This window comes from Mugil cephalus, chromosome 3, assembly GCF_022458985.1.
Source record: "Mugil cephalus isolate CIBA_MC_2020 chromosome 3, CIBA_Mcephalus_1.1, whole genome shotgun sequence".
Taxonomy (NCBI): Eukaryota; Metazoa; Chordata; class Actinopteri; order Mugiliformes; family Mugilidae; genus Mugil; species Mugil cephalus.
This window is the reverse complement of record NC_061772.1, coordinates 6965572-6987959: the sequence shown is the minus strand read 5'-3', so window position 1 is coordinate 6987959 and position 22388 is coordinate 6965572. Positions and strand designations below refer to the sequence as shown.

The window sequence follows — 22388 nt, the reverse complement described above, 5'->3', positions numbered from 1 at the left end:
CACTTACTTCATGGTTGCCCCTTCTACAGTATTTTTTCCTTTCATCATCTGATATCTATGAGCTTTCAAGGCAGTCAAGTATTTTTAAGCGCATGCCGCTAAGTTTGCTTAACACAGCAGAGTCAATATTAATAGAGTGCTATTTAAGCTGGGGTTTATACACAGAGCAGCCAGAGAGTTAATGATTGACCAGGGGTCAATAAAAAAACTATGTCAAGATCTGAGGTCTTACAATTGTTAACCAGTCTTGATGGAACTTACAGGAAGACCATAACATTCTTCACCTTTAACATGAAATTGGTGGGAACACATTTTACTGCGTCCATAAAATTCCAGTCCTTTACCATCCAGAAAAAGGTAGTATGACTAGGCTTCCCACACTGACTGCTATTGTGTTGTTTTTCCTTGGTATTCCCTGGACTACTCTTATACTAGAAGTATGTGTTCCTCATCATGATTTGGTCCAAAGTAGATGACAAAACAACTCTACGAATACACAAACTTAATAAACTAATGCTATTATCTAATGTAATCTGTGTCCACAAATAACAATTTTCCCCTTTTGTTCAGGACTTTTTTTCTTTCAAACAAAAGAGTAAATATTCAGGCAAGAGTTGACCTTATCAGTAAGATGGAAAACACACAACTGAATCAACTATGTTTACACAAATACAATAGTGCGATTAGTGACCAAACAAGGTAGCAAGTTACCATTGATCTAGATTTAACTATTTATGGAATGCTACATTATAATAAAGGCAGTGTTTATTTTTCTTCTAACACATAGATGGTCTCTGGCTAATCTGGAAGAACATCACGACCATGTGAAAGGTAATTCTATAATAATTATTTATTACTCACTTAACGGATTATTTGATCCAATTAGTTACCTAACCAAAAAGATATTGGTATTTTGGAGAATATGCTAATGTTTTTTTCAATTTAACATTGTAATTTGTGTGGCAAGGTTCTCGGTCATCCAGGTAATGGTATCGTTCTGAAATGAAGACTTCACTTGGATGAGTAGTGAAACATCTCCAAGAAAACTCAAACTAGTCCAGCTGTCTCTGTTTTTAGACACACTGCTTAAAGAACAATAGATTGGTCTTCACCTCAGTTTGAAGTATGGCTCCTTTAATAAATTGCAGTTACAATAGCTCATTGCAGATACATTGTTACTGGCACACGTTCAGCCACTGTAGGGCAAAAAACGGAACTATGCAAATGCAAACGATCCAGTGAATTTGTAGTAAAGCAGAAACTATGTGGCTCATTGTAAGTGCAATTTAATTGTCTGTGCAAAGTATTGTAATGACAAGTCATTAGAAACATCATTTAAAGGAGCATTTTAAAATGTTTACAGGTGCTTTTATTCCTTGTTTGCTCTTCCAAAATTGGGAACGTTTCCCCACCAGGTTAGTTAATTGGGCTGGTGTAAACACACAATCGCACTTCGTCATAGAACAAATCAGCCAAGTTGAGACCGGAAAGACAAGATGATCTCAGCTCGCTTGCAATCCCACACTGTGCGGTCCATTGTCAGTGAGAACACACGTTACCAAGGTATCAATACGACAAGGTCATTATATGCTTCCAGAGCATGTCTTCTCCATCGGATATGTCTGGCAGCAGTTGTACACCTGCTCAGCCTACACATTAAAATGCTGTCTTCTACGTGTAGCCTTCATGCTGGATCCAACTGAGCACGCTGTTCATATACAGAACAGCAATAAATGCCAGTGCCCATTCATCTTTTTCCTGAAATGAAACTTTTCCACAGAATTCTGACCAATCACAAAACTGTTTGCGAGCGTGCAGTTGTGTGTGCGTCAGAAATTTGTTTTCACAGTCCTCAGAACACGATCCAAACCACAGTTAAAAACACTAAATCAGAGTGAAATACAGCTCTAAACGTGCAATATCTTTTTATAAGATGGTGACAAGAACACACCTAAATATTAAGCACAAATATTGATATTGGCTTTGCATACGGTCATTGTGAATGAACACACCTAAGCCAGGTTTGAAGCCACTTGGTAGCCACTTGGTACGTTTATTTATATGTGTGTCTTATATAATGGATACATTATTAACATCTTATGAGAACACGCATGCCAGGGCAGAGTGAGGTTTTTCCAACTTGCAAAGTTCAGTATCTACAGGTTGCCCGAAGCCGTCCTGATGATGATCAAAGAGTTTATGGTAATGAGCCCACTAGCGCCACTCTCGGGGCATTGTAGTGCATGTGTGGTGCCTCGGGGGGCGGGGGGCACTGATCACCTATTCCTATTCAAACCCTGATTCAAACATCCCACGGGAAATAGAAAATAGAAAGTCCTTTTTTTCAGCTGCCAGGGGAAAGGTAAACTGGTCTGACCGGTGTGCATGCAGCTGCTGAGGGCTTGGGTCTTGAGGAAAAAACTCAGTTCAGTTCAGTTGAGGAAGCAAAACAAACAGTGAAGGGCACACTAGGCATCTACGGCATACGACTCTGTTTCAGATCCAAAACTCAACCGCCAACTATTATCAGCAGGCATGTGACAGGAGGTACTTTATAGATGACTGACACTGAACCGGGACGGACGCCAACACACACAGGAACGGATAGGACCAAACACAAGTAAGTTTCAAACACATTTTAAAACCGAAAAGATACCAAACACTGGCTGTAAAAAAAATAAATAAACAAATAAGAGATAAAGCATTTACCTTTAGCGTACAGGGATCTGGGAGAATTCAGGTCGAGGTCCCCGCTGAAAAGGGAGATAAAGTCAGAGGGCATCGCAACCCTCAAATTGAGGAAACCGAACACCTTGGGCAGACAGAGCTTCGCGTCGCTCAACTATATTATTAATTCTGTGACGGACAGAAAAGCTTAAAAGTTGTGTTCACCACAACTAACGTGAGTTTGTCGTTCGAGCTGGCTGACTGTCCCCCCTATCACTCCCCGTCGGTCCGCCTACGACGCATGTTTGTTGTCAGCGGACGACCCGAGCGCCTCATGCTGGGGGACACGCCCACTCAGGTGACGCAATACGTAAGATTACGTTGGGATGATGAAAATTATGGAGCGTGAGAAACATTAGCTCACGGTTGGTGAAAAACCGCGACTTTTTGTTGTTTTTTTGTTGTTGTTCTTCTTTTCCCATGCTGTTTCATCTACATATTTTTTATCGTCACTGATATAGACCGCACTTACTTTTCAACAGACAACATGTATGGTAAAGTAAACTTTAAAAACATGCACATTAAATAGAAAAATAAAATAGAAATAAAAGTACAAAATGTACAAGTACAATTAAGTTACAAGGCAACCACTAAACATACAGTGAATGTGAAGTACACGTGTATTATTTTATTATTATTGATATGAACTAGCTTAATTTACCTTTTTAAATGGTTAGTTTGGTTTGTTTAAGTCAGACAACATCAAAATTTAATGAAATAAAAGCAGAGCACAGATACAGTACACATGACTGCACAAATTGGAATGTGTTTTTTTCCCCTCAGTGTAAATTTCATCAATATTCTATTATTATTACTGGTGTACATTGGCTTTCTATGTACTTGTGCTCTTATGTTGTTTTCGATAAACTAGACCATTATGAGTGTTTGGCCAATGAAAGATGTCTATATTTTTTTGGAGATTCTGTTTAACAAATAAAACACGTTTAAAATGACTTTAATATAGGCACAGGAACCCCTGAATGAATATGCAGATTTTTTTTTTTTTTTAATTTTCTTAAAAGAAAAAGAGAAAAACCCAAAAAGAACAATTAAATTATTACGCAAGCAGTAAACATACCTTACACATGAATGTACCAGTGCATTTTACTATAGAATTGAAATCATGACGTGAAATTTATCACTGTTTTAATATATGATAGATTATAGTGTTGTTGTTTATAATAGTAAATATATAATATAATACTATTGCTAATATAGTGCTAATATAGTAAATATTAAGTGTATTATGTGTGCAATTGCAGGCCAAGCCAAAGAGAGAGAAATGTGACTCTCCACTTTCCTAATTCATTGTTGAGCTGCATCTAGACTGTCCACCAGCAGCCTGATCACAGAGTTTGGCCTTCTGTCATCTCTGTATCTGCTGCCTCCACAGTACAGCTAAGATGAATGCACATTAGTTGTCACTATTGCATGATTGATTCGTCAGGTCAAGTCACAGTTTATTTACAGAGCACATTTAACAACCTTGGTCAAACAAAGTGCCGCACAGTTGCAGAAGCACATATAAGAAGCATGCAGTATTTAAATTTTGATGTTTCAGTTCAAACATATTGTAGAAAATTGAATTCTACTCTTCAGATGTCATCTTGATACTTCCAGTTTAATGGCGCTAGGGTAGTTGGTTGCACTATGGTATGTGTATAGTATGTGTGAGGTGTGATGTGTATGGTTCACAGATCTTCAGATCATATCACAGACTACTTTGTATTTTGACTATATACATAAGTAAAACGATATCTTGTTGAATATTGCAACATCTACAATCACTTAAATTATATCAGTTGTATTTTACAGTTTCTTGACCTTGTTTCAAAATTAGCAACATCATATGCTAAACCCACTGAAACTGATTATTATTTTGTTACTTATTCTTTATACTTATTTGTGAAAAACATAAGCTTGCAGCAAGTGGAAATTACTCATAACATTTAAAGTGTCTCTGTAAAGGGAAACTCACATGATTATGGTCTGTCACTGACCCCAAAATCCCTTGCAATTAGAGGAACGTTTCACTAGAATATATGCACATTATTCTACAACATTAAGTTACAGAAACACAAATTTACTTGTTTGACAAAATATACTGCGTCCAAAATAAAATGCCTCAGTGTATGGTGCATAACATAAGGATATAATATACTGATATTGACAAGGATGAACATTTGGTCACAAAATGACAACATGACAGCAAAATGAAGCAATAAATGGCGAGCAATATCTCAAGCAAGGCATTTTGTGTGTCTTATCATGTTGTTGACCCTAGTGTAACAAATTATCCCTAATGGATATTTCCAGCAGAAATGGTTGCAGGCCTGTCATATGCTGCAGATGAAACATCCATCTTCTCAGTCATGCCAACACCTTCTTGTTTCTTAAATTTGAGTCCAAACAAACTGCAGAGTTTCATTAGCATCAGGTCGACAATCTCTTCTTCTTCTGATGGCTGTAAAAGAAAGTGAGCATTAGGTGACATCCAGTAATTATCAAACCACATGGTGCTGTTTCTATCATGTGGAGGTCTGACTTCTCTTACTGCGCGTGTTCAGTACATTTTCTGAGTGAGTTACCTTGTGATGGATCTGCTCTTGACTGAATGCCACCAGAATGACAGAGATGAAGAGGTTCAGCACCACAAAGGTCATGAACACAATACAGGAGCCGATGAGGAAAGCACCGAGCACTGGATTATAATTCAAAACCTGTGGGACCAGAACAGAGAAATACACTGAAGGAGGGTCAGCAGTCATCACCAACTGCAGAAGAGTTGTGATAGATTCTTACTCACCTCTTCGTAGTTAAAAATGCCAAGTTGCAAGCTAACCATGGTCTGTGCTGCATCAAGCAGGGTCCGATAGGAATACAGCTTCCACCCATACATCAGGTTGGACTGAAACATAAAAGGTTGATTTCTGACTTATTAACCACCTTTTAAGTAGAAAATAAAACAGAAATAGAAGCAGGCCATTTCGGTGTTAAGTGTGGGAAACTCCTTACAGCAATGGAGTAGGCCAGGAACATGATGGTCATGACCACCAGGAAGCCTGAAATATCAGCCCAGGCTCGCTGCAGTGTGGCTGTGATCATGTGCAGCTTGGGGTTCAGTCTCAGCAGATGCCACAGCTTGATCGTAGCCAGCAGTACAAGGAAGGCAATCAGATATCCGAGCACTGCATCAGCCTTGGCTGTCTCATGGAAGCTGGCATATCTGGACACAGAGAATGAGAAACACTTGTTTCATCATTTTCTGCTCACAGTACAACAAAAACACACATTTTTTTTCTTTCCACAAAACAGAAACTTAAATATTTTAAATGTCAACAAACGACAAATAATTTATAGTGCCAAAAAAAAAAAAAAAAAAAAAGATGCAAGCAGAACACACGCTTGGTACTTTGAATGGATCATGGAATTTATGATTTAATTGTGCGGTCCCAACAAACTTAATTAGCTAGGTTCAACATAAAAACAAAATAACAAAAATGTATTAATTGATGAAAGTGGGAAAAGGCTTTTTTACAGATAATATAATAATAATTTATACTGCATTGACTGCATCACACAGGAGTCACACAGCACACAGGAGTGTCTACAGTTGGAGCAGTGTGCTGCAGCCTTAAGTAGACTGTGTCCACAGAGCAAATTGGAGCTTAGGTGCGAACCTGGGACCTTTCGGCCTCCAGATGCGCATCTGACCACTATTCGACAGCCCCCCCACAAAATGTATATAATAAACAAGTAAGATCCTTGATTGCACATTTACAATATATGTAAACTGAATTTTTCTTATCGCTTACTGGTCTTTGTTGTTCTGGTAATAGTTCATGTCCCTCTCCCCTGTTAAAGTCCTCCTGATGAAGACAGACAGTGCACTCCAGCTGAGAATGATGATTGCCAACTCAAGCAGGTTCCACTTGCTCTTGAAATACGCCCATTTATGTTTCCTCATCAGCTTTCCCTGACAAGACACAAGAGGAGCTTGTGTCACATGTTTAGGTGAGCTCATTTATTATTTGTAACAATAGTTAAGTAAGGAAAAGAGTATGCACCTGAACAAACATGTAGTAGATGATAAATAGGAAGTAGATGGCTTCCGAAGCCATGACAAAAATGTGAAGGCCACCAGTCGACTGGTAAAGACGCACACTCTGAAGCTCACTGTGGAACTGGAAAGCCCCTGAAAGAAACACAGCAGATCCTATAACATGGTGCATATATAATCTCTGAAGTTTTGTTAATTTCTCACTGTATGTGTACAGTATGTGCACGATCATACCTATGGCTGTCGTCTCCAACATCAGTGTGACAATGCAGAAAAGGTTGACGTTAGCATTGTACACAGTGAACTCAACAAAGATCGCTTGGGTGTACATATCAAACCAGGTGTTGTCGTAAAGGTAACGAAGGATTCTACAGAGAAAAATATTGATATTAACATATTAAACTACGCTGCAACAAACAATAATTTCATCTGTTATCGTGCCACACAAAACTAATTAGTCAAAATTCATTCTTTAATTGATCTTTTGTATTAAAAACATGATTGAAAATTGAACATCACTATTTTGTAAAGGCCAATGGTTTAGGAAGGTTTTTCTTTTCTAAACCAGATATGAGTTGATATTATGATATCTTTATTGGAACAATTATCTAAATTACCACAGTAATCAAAAATATTTACCGGCTGGAGTTTTGTAAGTCCGGCCCCAGATCAGTCACAAACCCTCCACCTCTATAGAGCATCACCCTGCCCCAGATGGGGTAAGCCCTGAGTTTAGCCTGAGATTGGTACGTCCATGGGCTTTGAACATTCACTGAGGCGTTATCAGCCACCGAGTGACTCCAGCCTGGGCCATAGGAGCCCATATCCTCTGATTCCCATGAGTATGGAGAGTGGCAGTCTGACACAGACCTCTGCATGGAACGAGCGATGTGGCACGAGTTATTCTGCACCCTCACCTGGCGGAGACGAGCGTTACCCACTAGCTTTGAGTTTCCATCTGTGATAAATCCTGTGGCAGATAACATGAGCAAGTTTAGAGGAAAGATCAGTCAATAAATTTCAGTCAGCAGTTCAAAGAGAGGAAATGTTCAAACAAGGTGGAAATTGTAATGCCCTTTTATACTTTACTGCACAGATAATGTTGATATCATGCAGTAAAGTGTGTGGTATAGGAGTAAGGAACAAACGTTTTTAAATTCAGTTTTCACACAAGGTCATTGTAATACAAAAGGTGTTTAGAGAGGCAACTACACTTGAGGAGTTTTGAGAGGATTCAAGTAGCTTCTTCAGTTCTAAGCGACTGGTGGGGATCTGAGGTTTAAATAAGAAACTCTATGGGTAAAAACCCATCAAAAACTTGCTTGACTTGTTTCTGTAAGACCCATAAACTTGTGCAACTAATTCCCACTAACGGCTGGATCCTTTTCTGTTGTTAGGGTGGGGGGTGGTTTGTCCCTGTACCACTTTCCCTTTGAATGGTACTCTAACGAAATCACTCAGCGAGAGGCTCCAGTCTCTAGTGTGAATGGGGTTGAAACTATTTGGTGACAGAAGTTAAAACTGCATTGTAAATTGATCGAAGATTATATCAGTCCACCTCCTCTGTTAAGAGAAGCACATTTCTGATGGATTATACCCACAGTTTACTATTTAAACCCACCTGTCCCTTAGAACTACTTGGATGAGCGGCAAAAAGTCTTCTCAAAACTCTACGAGTCCAGTTGCCCTTTTCAATGCCTTTTGTATTTAATGGTTAAATGGAAAAGATTTGAAAATGTTTCATGCAAAGCAGTACTGTGTGAACTTTACAGAATGCTCACCTGGGTGCTCTCCGAACAGGTTGGTCAGCAGAGTTGTGTTTGCCCAGTTGAACACATCCTGAATACTCATGCTGTCTGAGATCCCTTTGCTGAAGCTCTGGCGAATGTGTTGTGTCAAAAAGTAAGCATTGGGATCCCTCTGACCATATGCAACCAGGAGCAACATCCACATAAATCCCATGTAAGCTGCATCACAAACACATATCTCACATCAGCATCTCAGACTTTATCACATTTCTTCCTATGTGTAAAAGAGGCCTTCCCACCAAGAATCTCCCTTAAGAGGGCAAAGACTTTCTGCTCTTTAATCATGTTGTTCCGAATCCTCTCGATGTCGGTGGGAGGTGGTGGTTGATAGAAGCTGCATGTGCTGTCTCTTCTCCATGCCCGCACTGCATCAGGATCATCTGGGGGAGGGAATTTGTTCTCACGTGTCAACTATTTTTCTCATATAATAATGGAAAAAGTGGAAATGAGAAAAACAAATGTGCCTGTGTTTCTGAAGCTGTCATCTATCTGAGGCTCGCCGTACTCCTCCTGGTCAACTTTCTTCAGAACAAGAGCAAAGAAAGCAGCAAATCCAAGAACCTGGAATAGAAGAATTTTAGACTTTAGTACCAGAGGATAGTCATTCTATAATGAATATGTGTAGTATGTGGCGTCATACAGTGAAGTCATCACTATCATCTACTAAACTAAAAGTATTATTGTGCAAATATTTGCAAGTTTCTTGCGGGATAGGTCAGGGCTAGTTACTGCCTGTAAGTTAAATTCAGAAAAAAAAAATGAATTAAACTGCAAGGTAAGAAACCCAGTGACTGTATATTTTGGCCATGCACTGCAATGTTCCCTACCTTCAGAGGTTGGGTGATAAAGAGACTCTCAAAGAAGGAGACCACCATGGAGATAAGCCAGCTAATAGAACGGTCTTTTCCGTACGTCAGCCCGTACATCATAGTAAAGTATCCTGACACACCACTGGTTGCGATCACCAATATCCAGCCCACAAACACAAACCACCATGGCAGCCCTCCTTTACTGCTCGTCTTGTTAATGTTCCCATCGATGTTCTCTTCTGGACTGGGGCTGCGATCGTGCTGGTCCACGTCCAGACTGCCCGACGACAGGTGGTACTCCAGAAGACCCTTCATTCCCTGAACTTGCTGCATGGCCCGGTTGTAGCATTCTGAGTTTGGGAAACGAGAAGGACCCAACAGACCAAGCTCCTTCTCAACATGACGCAGCTGCCTGTACAGGTACCGGCTGTTGTTGCTCTTCTTCTGAACTTCATCTGAAGCCTTCTCAGGACTCCCCCACACACCGTTTTCTGTCCATGAAAACAGACATCCAATTTTTAACAAAAAACGGATGACATTCAGAGTGATATGAAGGTTATGTTATGTAGTTTACCTTGTAAATTCACTGCTCCTAAACTTAGGATCATGGAGCGATCACTCTTGGAGGCGTCATTGTAGAAGTCTCCAGCTGCTCGGTTCTGTTGTCTTATGATGTCTTCAACCAGAGACAGCAGAGTGTTGATGTCAGCCTGCTGACCAGGATGGAGCTCCAGATGTGGCAGTGGACTCTTCATGGCCTTTGAGAGTGACTGAGCAATTCTTTTTATGTCCTAAAGAAGAAACCACATCAAGGTCTTCAGACACAGTAAACAGAATAGTTACTTCTTCCAAGTTATAATAAGGATGTCTAACTTTACCTTGATCACAGTGTCTGGTGTGATGTCCTTCAGTTCTTTTTCAGGCGATGAAGTCTGTGAGGGAGAAACTCGAACAGTCTTCCCTTTTTTCGACGCATCCGTTTTGGTGGTTTTCTCTCGAGGACGAGTGTTTCTGAAGATGCTCACGATAAGGAGATTAATGGGAAACATGATGATTGAACTTTGAACTCCAATCATCACCTGTTGCCAGGTGAACTCGATGTGACCTGCAAAGTAAAGATACACTTTAAACTGCGTTTAAATGCATGTGCCAAAACAACTAATTAGTGACTCTTAATGAAACTAACCCTGTATTAAAATCACAACAATGCCAACCCATGTCAACACATGTTTAACTTTGAGCAGCACTAACTTTCTCTACCAAGCAAAAGTCAGCGTCAAACACTTTTAAGAAATATACTTTTTTTTTCCATGCAGGTTAGTGCTTGAATCAACCAAGCTAAGAATAGTCAAATATTTATTTTTTGTGGATTTTTACTGGCCACATTTTGTTGTACTTTCTTTAAATCTTGATGTGACTATGTAACATCCTATGTTGTTACATACCCAGGTCCATGGTCTGCTCTGAGGGATCTGTGGGGATACCCCAAAACATGATACTGGTCAGCATGGTGCACAGCAACAGGGAAAAACAGCAGGACACCCGCTGCACACGTGTGAATGTGCTGCAGGGAGGCCGACTAATAACAGAGAACCAGATGTGGCCATCACGGAAATCCTTGGCTGTCTTCATGAAGAACAAGTTACTAAAAAGATTTTGGAACATCAAAAGTCAAGAAAACAATTAAGAAGGTTAAAGAATCAAATCAAATCATCGTTAAATCATATTGCTTATTGATAGAGAATGTAGACATGGCTCACCTAAACCTTTTCAAATCTGACTCTGTTGCTACTGGGAAGACCTTGTCAAGAGTGCAGTCTGCTACATCTACGGCCAGCCAGGAGTTACACAGAAAGTGCCATTTCTGACCAGTCTCTAGATCTTGCACCATCACTTTGTTGACATACCTGCACATTACATAATGAATTACTACCACACTGTTCTCATAGAAATTATAAAAAGTCAAACAAAATTTTTTCCCTCTAACTTATACCATGCAGGATGTTCTCCTGAGTTGTCATGCCACAGTCTGATGCTCTGCAGATCCCCGAGAGAAAAGTGTGTGGTCAGCAGAAACATGTCAACCCCGCCCCTCTCAAACACAGGTTTCTCAGAGTCTGTGAGGTGGTGCGGTTCGCTTTCTCCCTCTGTACCCAGCAGAGTTATTGTGACCTAAAAGAAAGAAATGGACAAGGATGGTTAGAGATTTGGAGAGCTGTCAGTGTGTCAACACCATAAATGTTGTACGAGAAATGTCTGAGAGTTTTATTTCTGAACATCCCTCTAAACTTTAACATCACTGACCTGAGAGGAAGTGGACGCACCATGCCGGTGCCCTGTGCTAATATTCAGCATATAACGATACTCAGCCAAGGGGTCATTGTCCTCAAGTACAGTTATCTTGACCTGCAAATGAATGTATACTGTAATATTCATTATAAAATCAGTGAATCTATGAAAGGCATTATGGTGAGTCTGAATCATTTTAAACCTACAGTATTGACTGAAAAGTACCTTGGCTGAGTCCTGGATGTCTTTCCTGCATGCCCAGACAACCACCACTAGATAAGCAGCAAAAATGGCCCCCACAAAACATACCACCACAGGATTGTTAGTAAATGTAGCAAAAAGTTCAGCGGTGCGTGACACATCCACTAAATTGGGCATGACAAAGAAAGAGCTGCCAAAGAAAGTTAAGTGGTTGCAGAGGCACTGCGTGACCAAAGGCGTGGTGAGCGGACCAACCTGCAGAAAGTAGAAAAACAGACACTTCATCTTCACAGCTAACAGCTCAATTACATACTAATGCAACCACTACGGATGGTTGTAATATTTTCACCCACCCTGCAGCCATTTTCACTCCAAGCAGACTCAGTTTCATTCCAGTATTTACACTGGGCAGCGATGGAAATAACAGTGACAGTGGCGTTGATGGATTTGGTACCTGGCTCTACAATGGGCCTCATAACAAGGTAGTGCACTCCAACATCTCCTGTTCTGTCTTTGGGACTCAGCACCCAGGTAAATTTTTCATCTTCATTAGAAAGACACATTAAACACACATACGTAATGTACATGCAGACAACATTCTGTTGCATCTGTGTACAGCACATACTGTATACGCACAGCCTAATGCGTACCAAGTAATACAGAAATAATTTCCCCCAAAACAAGATATTATATTGACCTTCTTTTACATTCTCCAGGGGGACCTGAGTCTTGGCTACATAAGTGTCATCATTTGGATAGTCTTTATATCCCAGAAATAGCATGAAGGAAATGTCTTCAGATGGCTCCATTTTCAGCACGAGCGTTACATCTGGTGAGGGAACGTCAATTATTAATGTGCTAAAATTGGCAAGGTCCAGGACTGTGCTGTTTGCCTGCCCATCGTCAAGTCTTGGTAAGAGAATCTGAAAAGAAGAATACATAATTAGATATGCCATGAAAGTAAAGCAATGGAAGGCTATCTCATATGAGATATTACCTCTATCTCTTCAGGCAAGTCCTCAACAGGGATGACGGTGCCGTTCAGCCTGGTGAGAGAAAGGGATCCTACAGTTCCGGTGATGTTTGCTTCCCTCCAAGAATAAGGATTCTTCTCGAAACTCATCATCTAGAAGATACATATATATACACTGAAAAAAGTCTACACAACAGTGACTATTTAGTAGTAAGTTCATGTAATTTGTCCTTCACTATTGGTAATTTATGCTAACTGACACAATGCAGAGCACTATAACAGTTATAAACAGCAGTTTATACTGTATGGGAATGGCCTTTAGGCTCTGTTCTCGTTTTTTATCTCACTCTAATGTGCACCCACTTACCCTGACATCAACTGGTTCCTCTGGAGAGACGACATCAGCAGGCAGTGTGGGAAAGGAAAACCTTGAGGAGCTGTTCTTCTGGACATTTATATCTTGCATTTGCATGTTACCCAGAGATATCCTTCAAAAAGTGGAATCATAATTGTTTTAGTATTTTCAGAAAACCTGAGTTCATTCTTATCCGCGTGTTATCTGTTCTTACCTATTGACATACACACTGATCTGACCAGAATCAATAATAGCAGGCTCTCCATTCAGCCTTTTATTATTCAGCAAAGCACTCTGAACATTGTCTATCCCAGCCAGAAGAAGATCTGAAACTTTTTTCTGAAGAAACATATGATATATCTTGATTTAGACCACAGAGAGAGCTGAGGAATGGCATTGGCCAATGTCAGTGATAGGTTTATCCTTACATTGGATGAAACATTGAGAATATTGCTAGCTGCATCAACTATGGGTGTAGCTGCTTGCACAACTTCTTCATCGTCCTGGCTGTGCTGATTGACACTGATAGTGTGGAGGGAGGAGCTGAGGTCTACCAACAGTAAACCAGCTTCTTCCTGAAGAGGAAATATAGCAACAGAATAAAGAGAAAACTACAAGAGCTGATCTGTGTCCATCTTTCAAAAGAGTTGATGAACACGATAGGTAAATTTGCAAATGTAAATTTTCAGTTTTAGCATGGGGCCCATGTTGCTGCAGGTGGTTTTTGCATTGCAAAGACACAGGCAACAGTGCATTAACTACATCCTGAACAGAGGATAAACTCTTAAGAGTCCTTACTCAAAAAAACAGATCATTTTTGCTTCATTTTGTTTAGCCTAGAAAACAATTAGGCTTAATGTGTAACATACTGATAAAACCTAATATGTAATTACTGTTAAATAAAGGATGTTTTCACATATTTCATTTAAAAATGACACATTTGTGTATGTCTGATGGTGATCTAATAGATTGTACTTGAGCAACACGACTGAGCTCGTCTGAGAGCTTAGTGAGACCAGCCACAGCTCTGGCTGTCACTTGTACTGCTTGAGTTGTGTTGGTGGGGGAATCTAGCAGAACCACAGTCATTTTGGTCAGCATTTGTTCTCGGAGCTGCAAGACAAGGAAGTTCTGGTTATGATACTCTCTACTTAAAGGCCGCACACAAACGTTGTACAATTATATCACCAATGCATTCTATTACCTTCGACCTTGCATCCTTCTGATCTTGGCCAGCCTGTGCATTGATCATGTCAGAAACTGAGGTGAATATTTGTCCAAGTGCTTCACCAGAGAGCAGTCCTTGCTGCTCTAACTGGCCTATAGTATTCTCCACTGTAGACTGGAGACTCTCTATGGAGGTACTGGAATTACTTTCCAGTACCTTGAGGAAGACAAAACCCTATTGTTTTAATAATCTTCAACATTTATTGTTTGAATTTTCTTCTTTATGAGCACACAAAATTGCTGGCAGATGACAGACCTGAGTGGTGAGAGTCGTGGTGGCTTTTTCATGTTCACTTGTCAGAGTCACCACCACAGACAGCTTGTAATCGTTGTTCTGATCTCCAAGAGGCAGGAAGACAGATTTCACCTCATTTGCATTACTGCAGCGCAGGTGTTTGCCTTGAAGAAAAAAGAAATTGTTTAGTGCAGTTTAATACAGCTTAACAAAACATTAATATCATAGGTACTCTGGATTTTCTGTGCTTTTCTTTTTTCATTTTCAGTGCCTAATTATGGTCATTTCTTTCAAACTAAAAAATATGGCACCACTATTTCTTAGTTTTGGAAACTTAATGAAAGCCACCAGTCTAGAAAGTCACATGTACATTTTAGGCTTCTGGCTTAATTTCTCTGCTTTCTCACCTGCGTTAGTCTTGAGGCAGTAAAGACAGTCAGTGGAGCAGAAAGAGGTTACTTTGCAGGTAATGTCAAAAGCATCAAGTACAGTCCCTGATGGTGGAGAGATGGTACATGAGGGGACTGTGGGGTCTGGAGGCGCTTCAGTTGTCACTGCTGAGTTTGCAGCCATTTCAGTCGGCTCAGGGCCTGGCATTGGAAGAATGTACTTGGCAAAACCAGGCACATTTTTGCCTGTATGAAGAAAACAGTTTCTTTAAAAGGTACAAAAGTGAAAACTGTAACATGTTCCCAAACTTTATTCCTTGAAACATTTCTTTGAAAATTTCTGAATTCTACAGTTTAAATACTGTAGGAAAACGCACCATAAGCAATCACACTGATGTTGTGCAGCATGTCCCTTGAAACTTTCAGATGTTGGCTGTGTACAACATATTCAGTGCCTCCATTCTGCTTCTCAATAGGCGGCCTTCTTCCTGCTTTGTAGTAACACTGATTGAGTTTACCCTGAGAAAAGAAGAAGAAAAGTTAATGACACATGAACGGTTTAATACCACATTTGTAAAATGCATACAAGTGTTTTTTCAGACTTACTGTCAAGGGTTTGGGGTTCTCAATGTACCAAACAACATCCGGGCAAGTTGTTACACAGTTCAGTTTTAGATTCACATGTTTGTTCACGCTTTTGGTAGCACAATTATCACAGCTGCAGCAACAAAAATTAATATAAAACTGAGTAAATGTATAATCATTTCAACAATTATTTGTAGTCCTCTTGACTGGTTGTTCCTAATTCAGTTTATTTGTCTATAAAACCAAAACCTAAACTTGTCCCGTGAATTAATCTCATTAATTCATATTTTATTCTCGAGAGTAACAAGTAATGTTACATGCCAGTCCCTGCTGAATATACCATAAGATATAAAATAAATTATTTTTAATTTGCAGTTACTTTCCCATAGATAACTGTTTTAATCCTTTATGCAGCTCTGTTACCTGATGCTGACATCTTTGAATTCCTCTGAAGGAACAACAGTGATGCACTTGGAAGCTGAGGCGAGTTTGACCCATTCCCTGAACCAGGTTCTTTTCCTCACAGTTAAAGTGTATATGACCATTTCAAATGGATTTGGTAGGCAGTCCTTTTCAATAACATGAGTTTCCCCATTTGTTTTGTTTCTGCATTTGCAGTCTCCTTCTGTATGAACAAATCAGAAACACTACATGAATAAATCGTCACTACAAAAACCATAATATGATCACGCTGCTGTAGGGAGACAAAAAAACATGATTCATCATATATATAACACAGTACAGTCCAAATGAACCTCACCTGAACAATCCCAGTCAGAGCTAATTTACTATAGAGTTGATTTTTTTTGACAGATTGACTATGTTAACGTGATTTCAGAATAATCCTGGTTATAAATGTAATAAATTTTGACTAAGGAACATCATATCCTGGTTTCGGAAAGTGGCAAGAGTCCCGATTTTAGCTTTCAGAAACCATAATATGCAAGTTGATTAGTGATTGTTTAATTCAGCTATTGTAGATCAAATTTATAAAATAAAAAGAAACTGAACTGAAATGAACTCCTTCAATGATGAAATAATAGAGATTGGATGAATGTGTGGAATCAGGGACAACAGTGCAACCTGACAAAGAATTGTACGTGCTGTCTATACAGGGACCTGAATAACCCATGTACAGTAAATGACACGACTACCATAGTAAAGATTTTAATTTACTGTTAGAAATAATAGAAAAGAGTGGTCAATATAAAATGTCAATAGAAAATTTTTTTTACTTACTACATTTCCATTCAAGCATGAGACCTTCGCTGGGTAATGATTCTGTTCCAGTTATTCTCAGGACGACATTCTGAGTGTAATCAACCACCATGTCAGGAGTAGCAATTACTTTCAAGTCAGTCGGGTCGTCAACACTCATATCGTCTGTCTGTGGATAAAAACAAAGTCAGTTTGCAGGAACAGCAACAGACCACAGTTTAGATTTCTAATTTAGGAAAATGCACAGACTATGACTGTTAATGCTCATGTTGTACATACTGTATTGTCGTCTTTGTCTGGTGAAAAGTCTGAGTAATTCTGGCAAGCTTGAAGCAACTTCTCTAAATCCACGTCCACATTAGAGTCAGAAAGGGCATTTATGGCTCGTACATTCACTGCCAACAATCCTTTACCAAAAGAGTTGATATTAAGATAACTGACCAGCCCTTTATTTCATGGGTAATTGTTTAGTCTCAATAACTATAGTACAGCTACAATACAATAGTTCAACTTTGAGTACCTTCTATTGGGCTGGAAAATGTATAATGTTGTAAGCTGTGATTGAGCATATCTCTGGTCTCAGACAGTGTGTCTTCGGCTCCGGTGAGAGTGAAGAGCAGCTCCGCGGGGTCTCCTTTTTCCAACGAGACACCGATGACAAGATCAGTGGAGTCTGGACACACGTCTTCTTTTGTTATCATAGAAGCCTGCAGGCCGTCAACAGGCTCCAGCAAGCACAGCTCCAGATCAGTGGAGACTGTGCGGCTCGTGACCTTGTTCGACGCAGCTACAGTCAAATTGCGGCAGCCCTGTCCGAGCTTCTCCACTTCCCTTGCATTCAGTGTAATGTTGTGGGGTGTGATTCCTCTGTCCACCGATGAGTTTGCAACCAAACTGTCTCCATAATGAATTGTGTAGAAGACATTTGAACCTTTTATTGTAAAGGGGAGGAAAGGGGAGTCAGCAGTTTGTATTTTATTAGATGCATTATAATATATCTCTGCAGTGTTGCCTTACCTGCCTCTACCATAAGTTGGATATGAACAGGAATGCCATAAAGTGCACTGCATTTAGTGCCACCTGTTGACACATTCCTGCTATAGCACTTGATCATACTGAACTCTCCAATAGGCTCCTGAATGGTTATGGCTTTCTGAGCTGTAACATGCCAGTCACTGGTAGTGCACTCCACTCCGACCATGAAAACACCAGGACGGCTGTACTTGTGTATAATTCTGCTCTCCATCCTGTGAGAAAGGTCAAGTAAAAAAATTGTTAAATAAATACAGTCTTAGCTACGTTTATAGTGTCTGCTTGCATAAGTCTCGCTCACTCTTCTGGGCTGTATGGATCAATAATGTGGCCATCGCCCGCATTAACTGTGCATGTTAAGTTCCCCTGAAATGGATGAAGGAGCCACTTCACCGTGATGGTGACATTATCAAAGACAGATGCCAGTTTGCTCATCAATAGGTGAAGTCCTGAGAGGAAATCACATAAATGAATTAGGATCACAGAAATATACATTTTTAGTCAACACTGAATGCAGACTGACGTGTGAGATGCAACATGCAAAGGACGCTAAAAAGTGAAAGGTCAAATATAGGAAATTTGGACATAAATATACAAGACAACATCATCCACATCTATGGTAAACTAACTCTGAGCTATTTATGCCCCAAATAAAAACAACCTATTAAATATAATGAAGGTCAGTATGGCTGAATTTATATCGCCTAGTAATATTACTTGTATAGAGGACATGTCCACATATAGTGAAAGTAGAAAATGCAGCTTGAACATCTGACCGTGTTTGCAGCGGTACTCTACAGAAAGGTAACTTCCCAGCACAGGACATGGTTCTCCAAAAGAGCTCAGATCCACTGGAGCCTGGCAAGCCTGCAGTCCATGGCAATGAGCTGGAAAGATGCATCAGAAGAGAGCATGACCAAAATATGTTTAAGCGGTTTTTAAAATCATTCCTCTGTTTGATGTTGAAGCAGTGGTGAAGATGTTTACTCTTCTGTACGCTTCTGTACAATTTAGAGGTCCGTGTACTTTATTTCCTGTTTATGCTACTGTACACTTCTAGTCTGTATTTCAGGGGGAAAGACTGTACTCTCTGTCCCACCACATTTATTTCACATTTTAGTCACTAGTTGCCTTAAAGGTGGTTATTTTAGACAATGGATAACATAAAATGCTTTTAATATATGACTCACTGTTAAAGATTAACAGGTGGGTTGTTAACATTTTGGCCTCTGACAGCTTTTAATGACAGTGTGTTGTCAGGATCACTTTTCAGATGTGTATCATCTCACAACATCTCTCTTATTCATCTGATGTGACATGCTGCTCACACATTGATGTTTCAATATTAAATATCTTTTGTGCACAACATTTAATTGTAATTGAGTATTTTTATACTGTCACATTGTCACACACACAAAAAAAAAACAACGCCAGCATAATCAATTCCAGACTGATATGAATGTAAAAGCGTATTTACCTCAGTCCATCTATTCAGCTCCTGAGAGGATTTTACTAATGTCTTTTCTGGCAGTATAACCTTTTTGTCTGTAGTAGCAATCATAATTTTTGTGTCTAACCCAAATCGTGATTCAAAGACATAGTTGGTAGGGGCTTTAATCTGTTTCATCTTGTCTTTTAGTTAAATCTGCTTTAATGAAGACAAATATTTTCACATATAATGTAATGCAAATGCAATTAAATTCAAACAATATTCATTTATACCAAAGTAAATGTTAACGAGTCAAGTAAAAGTGGAATAACATGATATTGCGTATCTACATTATATAGAAGAGCATTTTTTGTAAATGTGTATTATTTATAGTACCTGTTACTGAATCCACCACATCTATCCAACTGCACTCCTCCTGGGAGGACGTGGGTGATGCCGTATGTTTGGAGCGACAGTAGTGAATTGTTTTTCGACCGTAGAAGCTGTCGTCAATCTCTATAACTTGACCAGAGCCACACTGCAAGGTAGCATTTTGGCCATCACATGCAATAGACCTCCCTGAATCTGAGATTTAAAAAAATAGAAGTTATTCAAATAAGCGGAGCAAACGCAATTTTTAATGCAACATGCTGATTTATAGGCGTACTTACCAAATTGGCAAATGAAATTTAGTTCTTGGCTACAGTTTTCTGTGGCTTCCCACTGAAAGCCTGAATGTCTCTGAATATGTCCACAGGCTTCTTTTGCATCTGGTATATTTACCCAGTTACTATAGCTGACATCTGAGCCGTCCAACCATGCAAGGGAACCTGAAATAGAACAAAAAATTCACACCAATTAATTGGATCCAAAATGTTTTTTAACTATGTAGTAGAAATTACAATATTATACAAGAAGGCAACGTTCTTCTTCTTTTTCTGAATATCTTTTCCTTCTATCCTGTAAACATATTTATATCTTTGAATTTAGGGATCACAAAGGGGTTCACTGCGATCGTGTGAATCTATGGCTCACTCTCTGTGAAGTGAAATAAAGACGCATTTGTAAATCAGGCCACTTGACAGCTGGCCCTTTGAAACGTTGAAAAGACTGAGAATTATCTCTCGTTACACCTGCTGTTTGATAAGTGCCTGTCTCTCAGCAAATGTCAATAAACAAACTAATCCCATCTCTTAACAATACACACGCAAGCTGCCTAATGAGATAGCAGCTGAGGCCAGGATTCGGTCTGCATAATACATATATAATCACTGATCACAGATATCTCAGATTTCTTGTTCAATTCAATTCAGTTTCAGTGTCAATTCAATTCAAAGAACTTTATTTTTCCATTCAGGATTTATTCCAGAGTATCTGTGTGTATACTTTACATACAATTCACATGCCCAGCAACATAAAAACACAAGCAATGTACCATACACACAAACACATCCAACATACCAGACATACCGTAGTAGATAAAAGAATTCGATCAGATAACTTGCAAAGTGCAGTTGAGTGGAAATCAGTAAAAAATTAAGATTAGGAGTAAGAAGTATCTAACATCCTACTTTTAGCTATTGGCAGGTTGTGTTTAATTAAAATTTACATAATAAATACAATTTTGCACTTGTAGCACAGATTTTACTCTGGTTGATCAATACCATAACACTCAAATGCGTATAAATTCACAAAAACAATGTTTATAAAGTTACTAAAAGTCACACATTGCCCACATTTTCTCCCACCTTCAGTAGCAGCAGAGTCTAGCGTGAGGTTTGGAGCTGCAGGTGCCAGCCCGAGCCACCAGTCCTTCTCTGGCGCCAGGTGCTTCTGGAGGAACTGTTGCATTTCATCGTTCAAGATGAAGGCTAGGTGTCCTCCGCCTCGCTCACACCATTCCTGAGCGCTAAGAAAAGATCGTTGCAGACCTACAAACTCATAGCAAGAGCCGTCAAAACCTTCCTGGGATTCTGGGCAGGGTGGGACACCTATACCCTCCTCAGCAAAACATCTCCAGCTGAGGAGGGACAGCATGGAAATAAGTGTGGTTAAAGTGGTTCTGTCCATCTCTGAACCTGCAAACTGTTCAGACTTTCTGGTAACATCTTCTCTTTAAAGGGTCCTGACGTCAGCAACTCTGACAGGGATGGCTGCCCAGCTTTGTGTATTTCCCGTAATTCTTGTGGACAAACAAAGCTTAGGCGTGTTGTGAAAAGGAGCGTGCTGTTAACTGATTACACTGATTGCTCCTCTGCTTCTATTACTGCAGGTCCCACAACCTGCAGCGTGAGATAAGCTTCTCATTCAGACCTGTAAAAATGGGAGACTTAAAGCGTTCAGTGGGCCTGTTGTTAATCAGACCAACTGAAAACATGCTCCTAAATTTAAAATTGTGAAAATAATGTGGGTGAATATTACTAGGATTAGTAGTAGTAATAGAACACAGCAAAACACACCAAAAAAAACTCCATGAAACTATATGCTCAACAGCATTTAGCCATGATTATTTTTACTATATGCATCTTTTGTGGCAAAGTATCTTTTTGTTGTACATGTAAATTGGAATGACTCACTTTCCACACTTCCATATGACAATATCCTGAAACAAATATACACACCACCAGCCCAGAGTAAAATCAGTAAAAACGTGATTATAACAGTGACTCATACAACAATAATTTTATTGAACCTGCTTTGTAAATGGTCTGCTGCAAATACAGCAAATCTGAATTTGTTGAATGATATTTGTTGAAGAATTTGCTGTTTTGACTGACAGGTTTTTTACACATCACAGTCAGTGCAGTCGTTTACACAATCTATACCTTCATTTTCATTAATTTTGCTAATTAATTAATACGTACTTTAATCTGTACTAGAGGGAATATCAAGACAAAAAAATGTACATTGCTAAACATGACTTTAGCCATCGTTTTTAAAGTAAAAAATGATTGAGCCGTAACGTTGTTGTATTTTTTGTAGGTCAAGTATCATCATTTATGTTATATGAAGATCCGCATATTGTGACCACCATTAAAATTATTATTATTT

At 39.4% G+C, this 22388-nt stretch overlaps 2 protein-coding genes and 2 long non-coding RNA genes across 11 annotated transcripts in view; 2 read left to right on the top strand and 2 right to left on the bottom strand.

Moving 5' to 3' along the window:
* Positions 1–2989, bottom strand: part of nfat5b (nuclear factor of activated T cells 5b) — a 32747-nt gene extending 29758 nt beyond the window's left edge. For all 4 annotated transcript variants that reach the window (XM_047580087.1, XM_047580090.1, XM_047580092.1 and 1 more), the window contains exon 1: positions 2710–2989. In XM_047580087.1, the coding sequence (XP_047436043.1) occupies positions 2710–2782 (73 nt within the window). In that variant the 5' untranslated portion in view covers positions 2783–2989. The remainder of the gene's footprint in view (positions 1–2709) is intronic.
* On the top strand, positions 781–10994 carry LOC125005098. 2 transcript variants are annotated; one of them, XR_007112415.1, is made up of 8 exons: positions 781–2620; positions 6311–6483; positions 6592–6741; positions 8588–8749; positions 9681–9824; positions 10007–10230; positions 10316–10493; positions 10854–10994. It is a non-coding gene; the product is annotated as an uncharacterized LOC125005098 (long non-coding RNA). The 2 variants fall into 2 exon arrangements; XR_007112416.1 differs by having other exon boundaries at positions 10316–10516; positions 10854–10993.
* Positions 3493–21408, bottom strand: LOC125005096 (polycystic kidney disease protein 1-like 2). Of its 4 annotated transcripts, XM_047580085.1 has the most exons (41): positions 21086–21408; positions 20009–20167; positions 19734–19922; positions 18685–18795; positions 18210–18357; positions 17894–18123; positions 17397–17807; positions 17156–17283; positions 16898–17045; positions 16082–16283; positions 15680–15791; positions 15451–15592; positions 15092–15319; positions 14706–14848; positions 14427–14606; positions 14198–14335; positions 13651–13797; positions 13437–13561; positions 13235–13355; positions 12892–13020; positions 12592–12817; positions 12248–12438; positions 11919–12149; positions 11709–11810; positions 11398–11576; positions 11165–11311; positions 10850–11049; positions 10283–10509; positions 9979–10195; positions 9423–9895; positions 9060–9156; positions 8835–8975; positions 8569–8754; positions 7427–7757; positions 7022–7155; positions 6795–6922; positions 6543–6703; positions 5743–5953; positions 5534–5635; positions 5316–5447; positions 3495–5191 (listed from the first exon to the last, which is right to left on the bottom strand). In XM_047580085.1, exons 1-41 carry the CDS (start codon positions 21405–21407, stop codon positions 5027–5029), a joined length of 7494 nt encoding a protein of 2497 aa, XP_047436041.1. In that variant the 5' UTR covers position 21408; the 3' UTR covers positions 3495–5026. The 4 variants fall into 4 exon arrangements, with proteins under 4 accessions (XP_047436039.1, XP_047436038.1, XP_047436040.1 ...); XM_047580083.1 differs by having other exon boundaries at positions 3493–5191; positions 12248–12817; XM_047580084.1 differs by having other exon boundaries at positions 3494–5191; positions 11709–12149.
* LOC125005099 lies at positions 12322–13197 on the top strand. The gene is made up of 3 exons (XR_007112417.1): positions 12322–12425; positions 12611–12807; positions 12906–13197. It is a non-coding gene; the product is annotated as an uncharacterized LOC125005099 (long non-coding RNA).
* Positions 21409–22388: the final 980 nt, after the last annotated feature.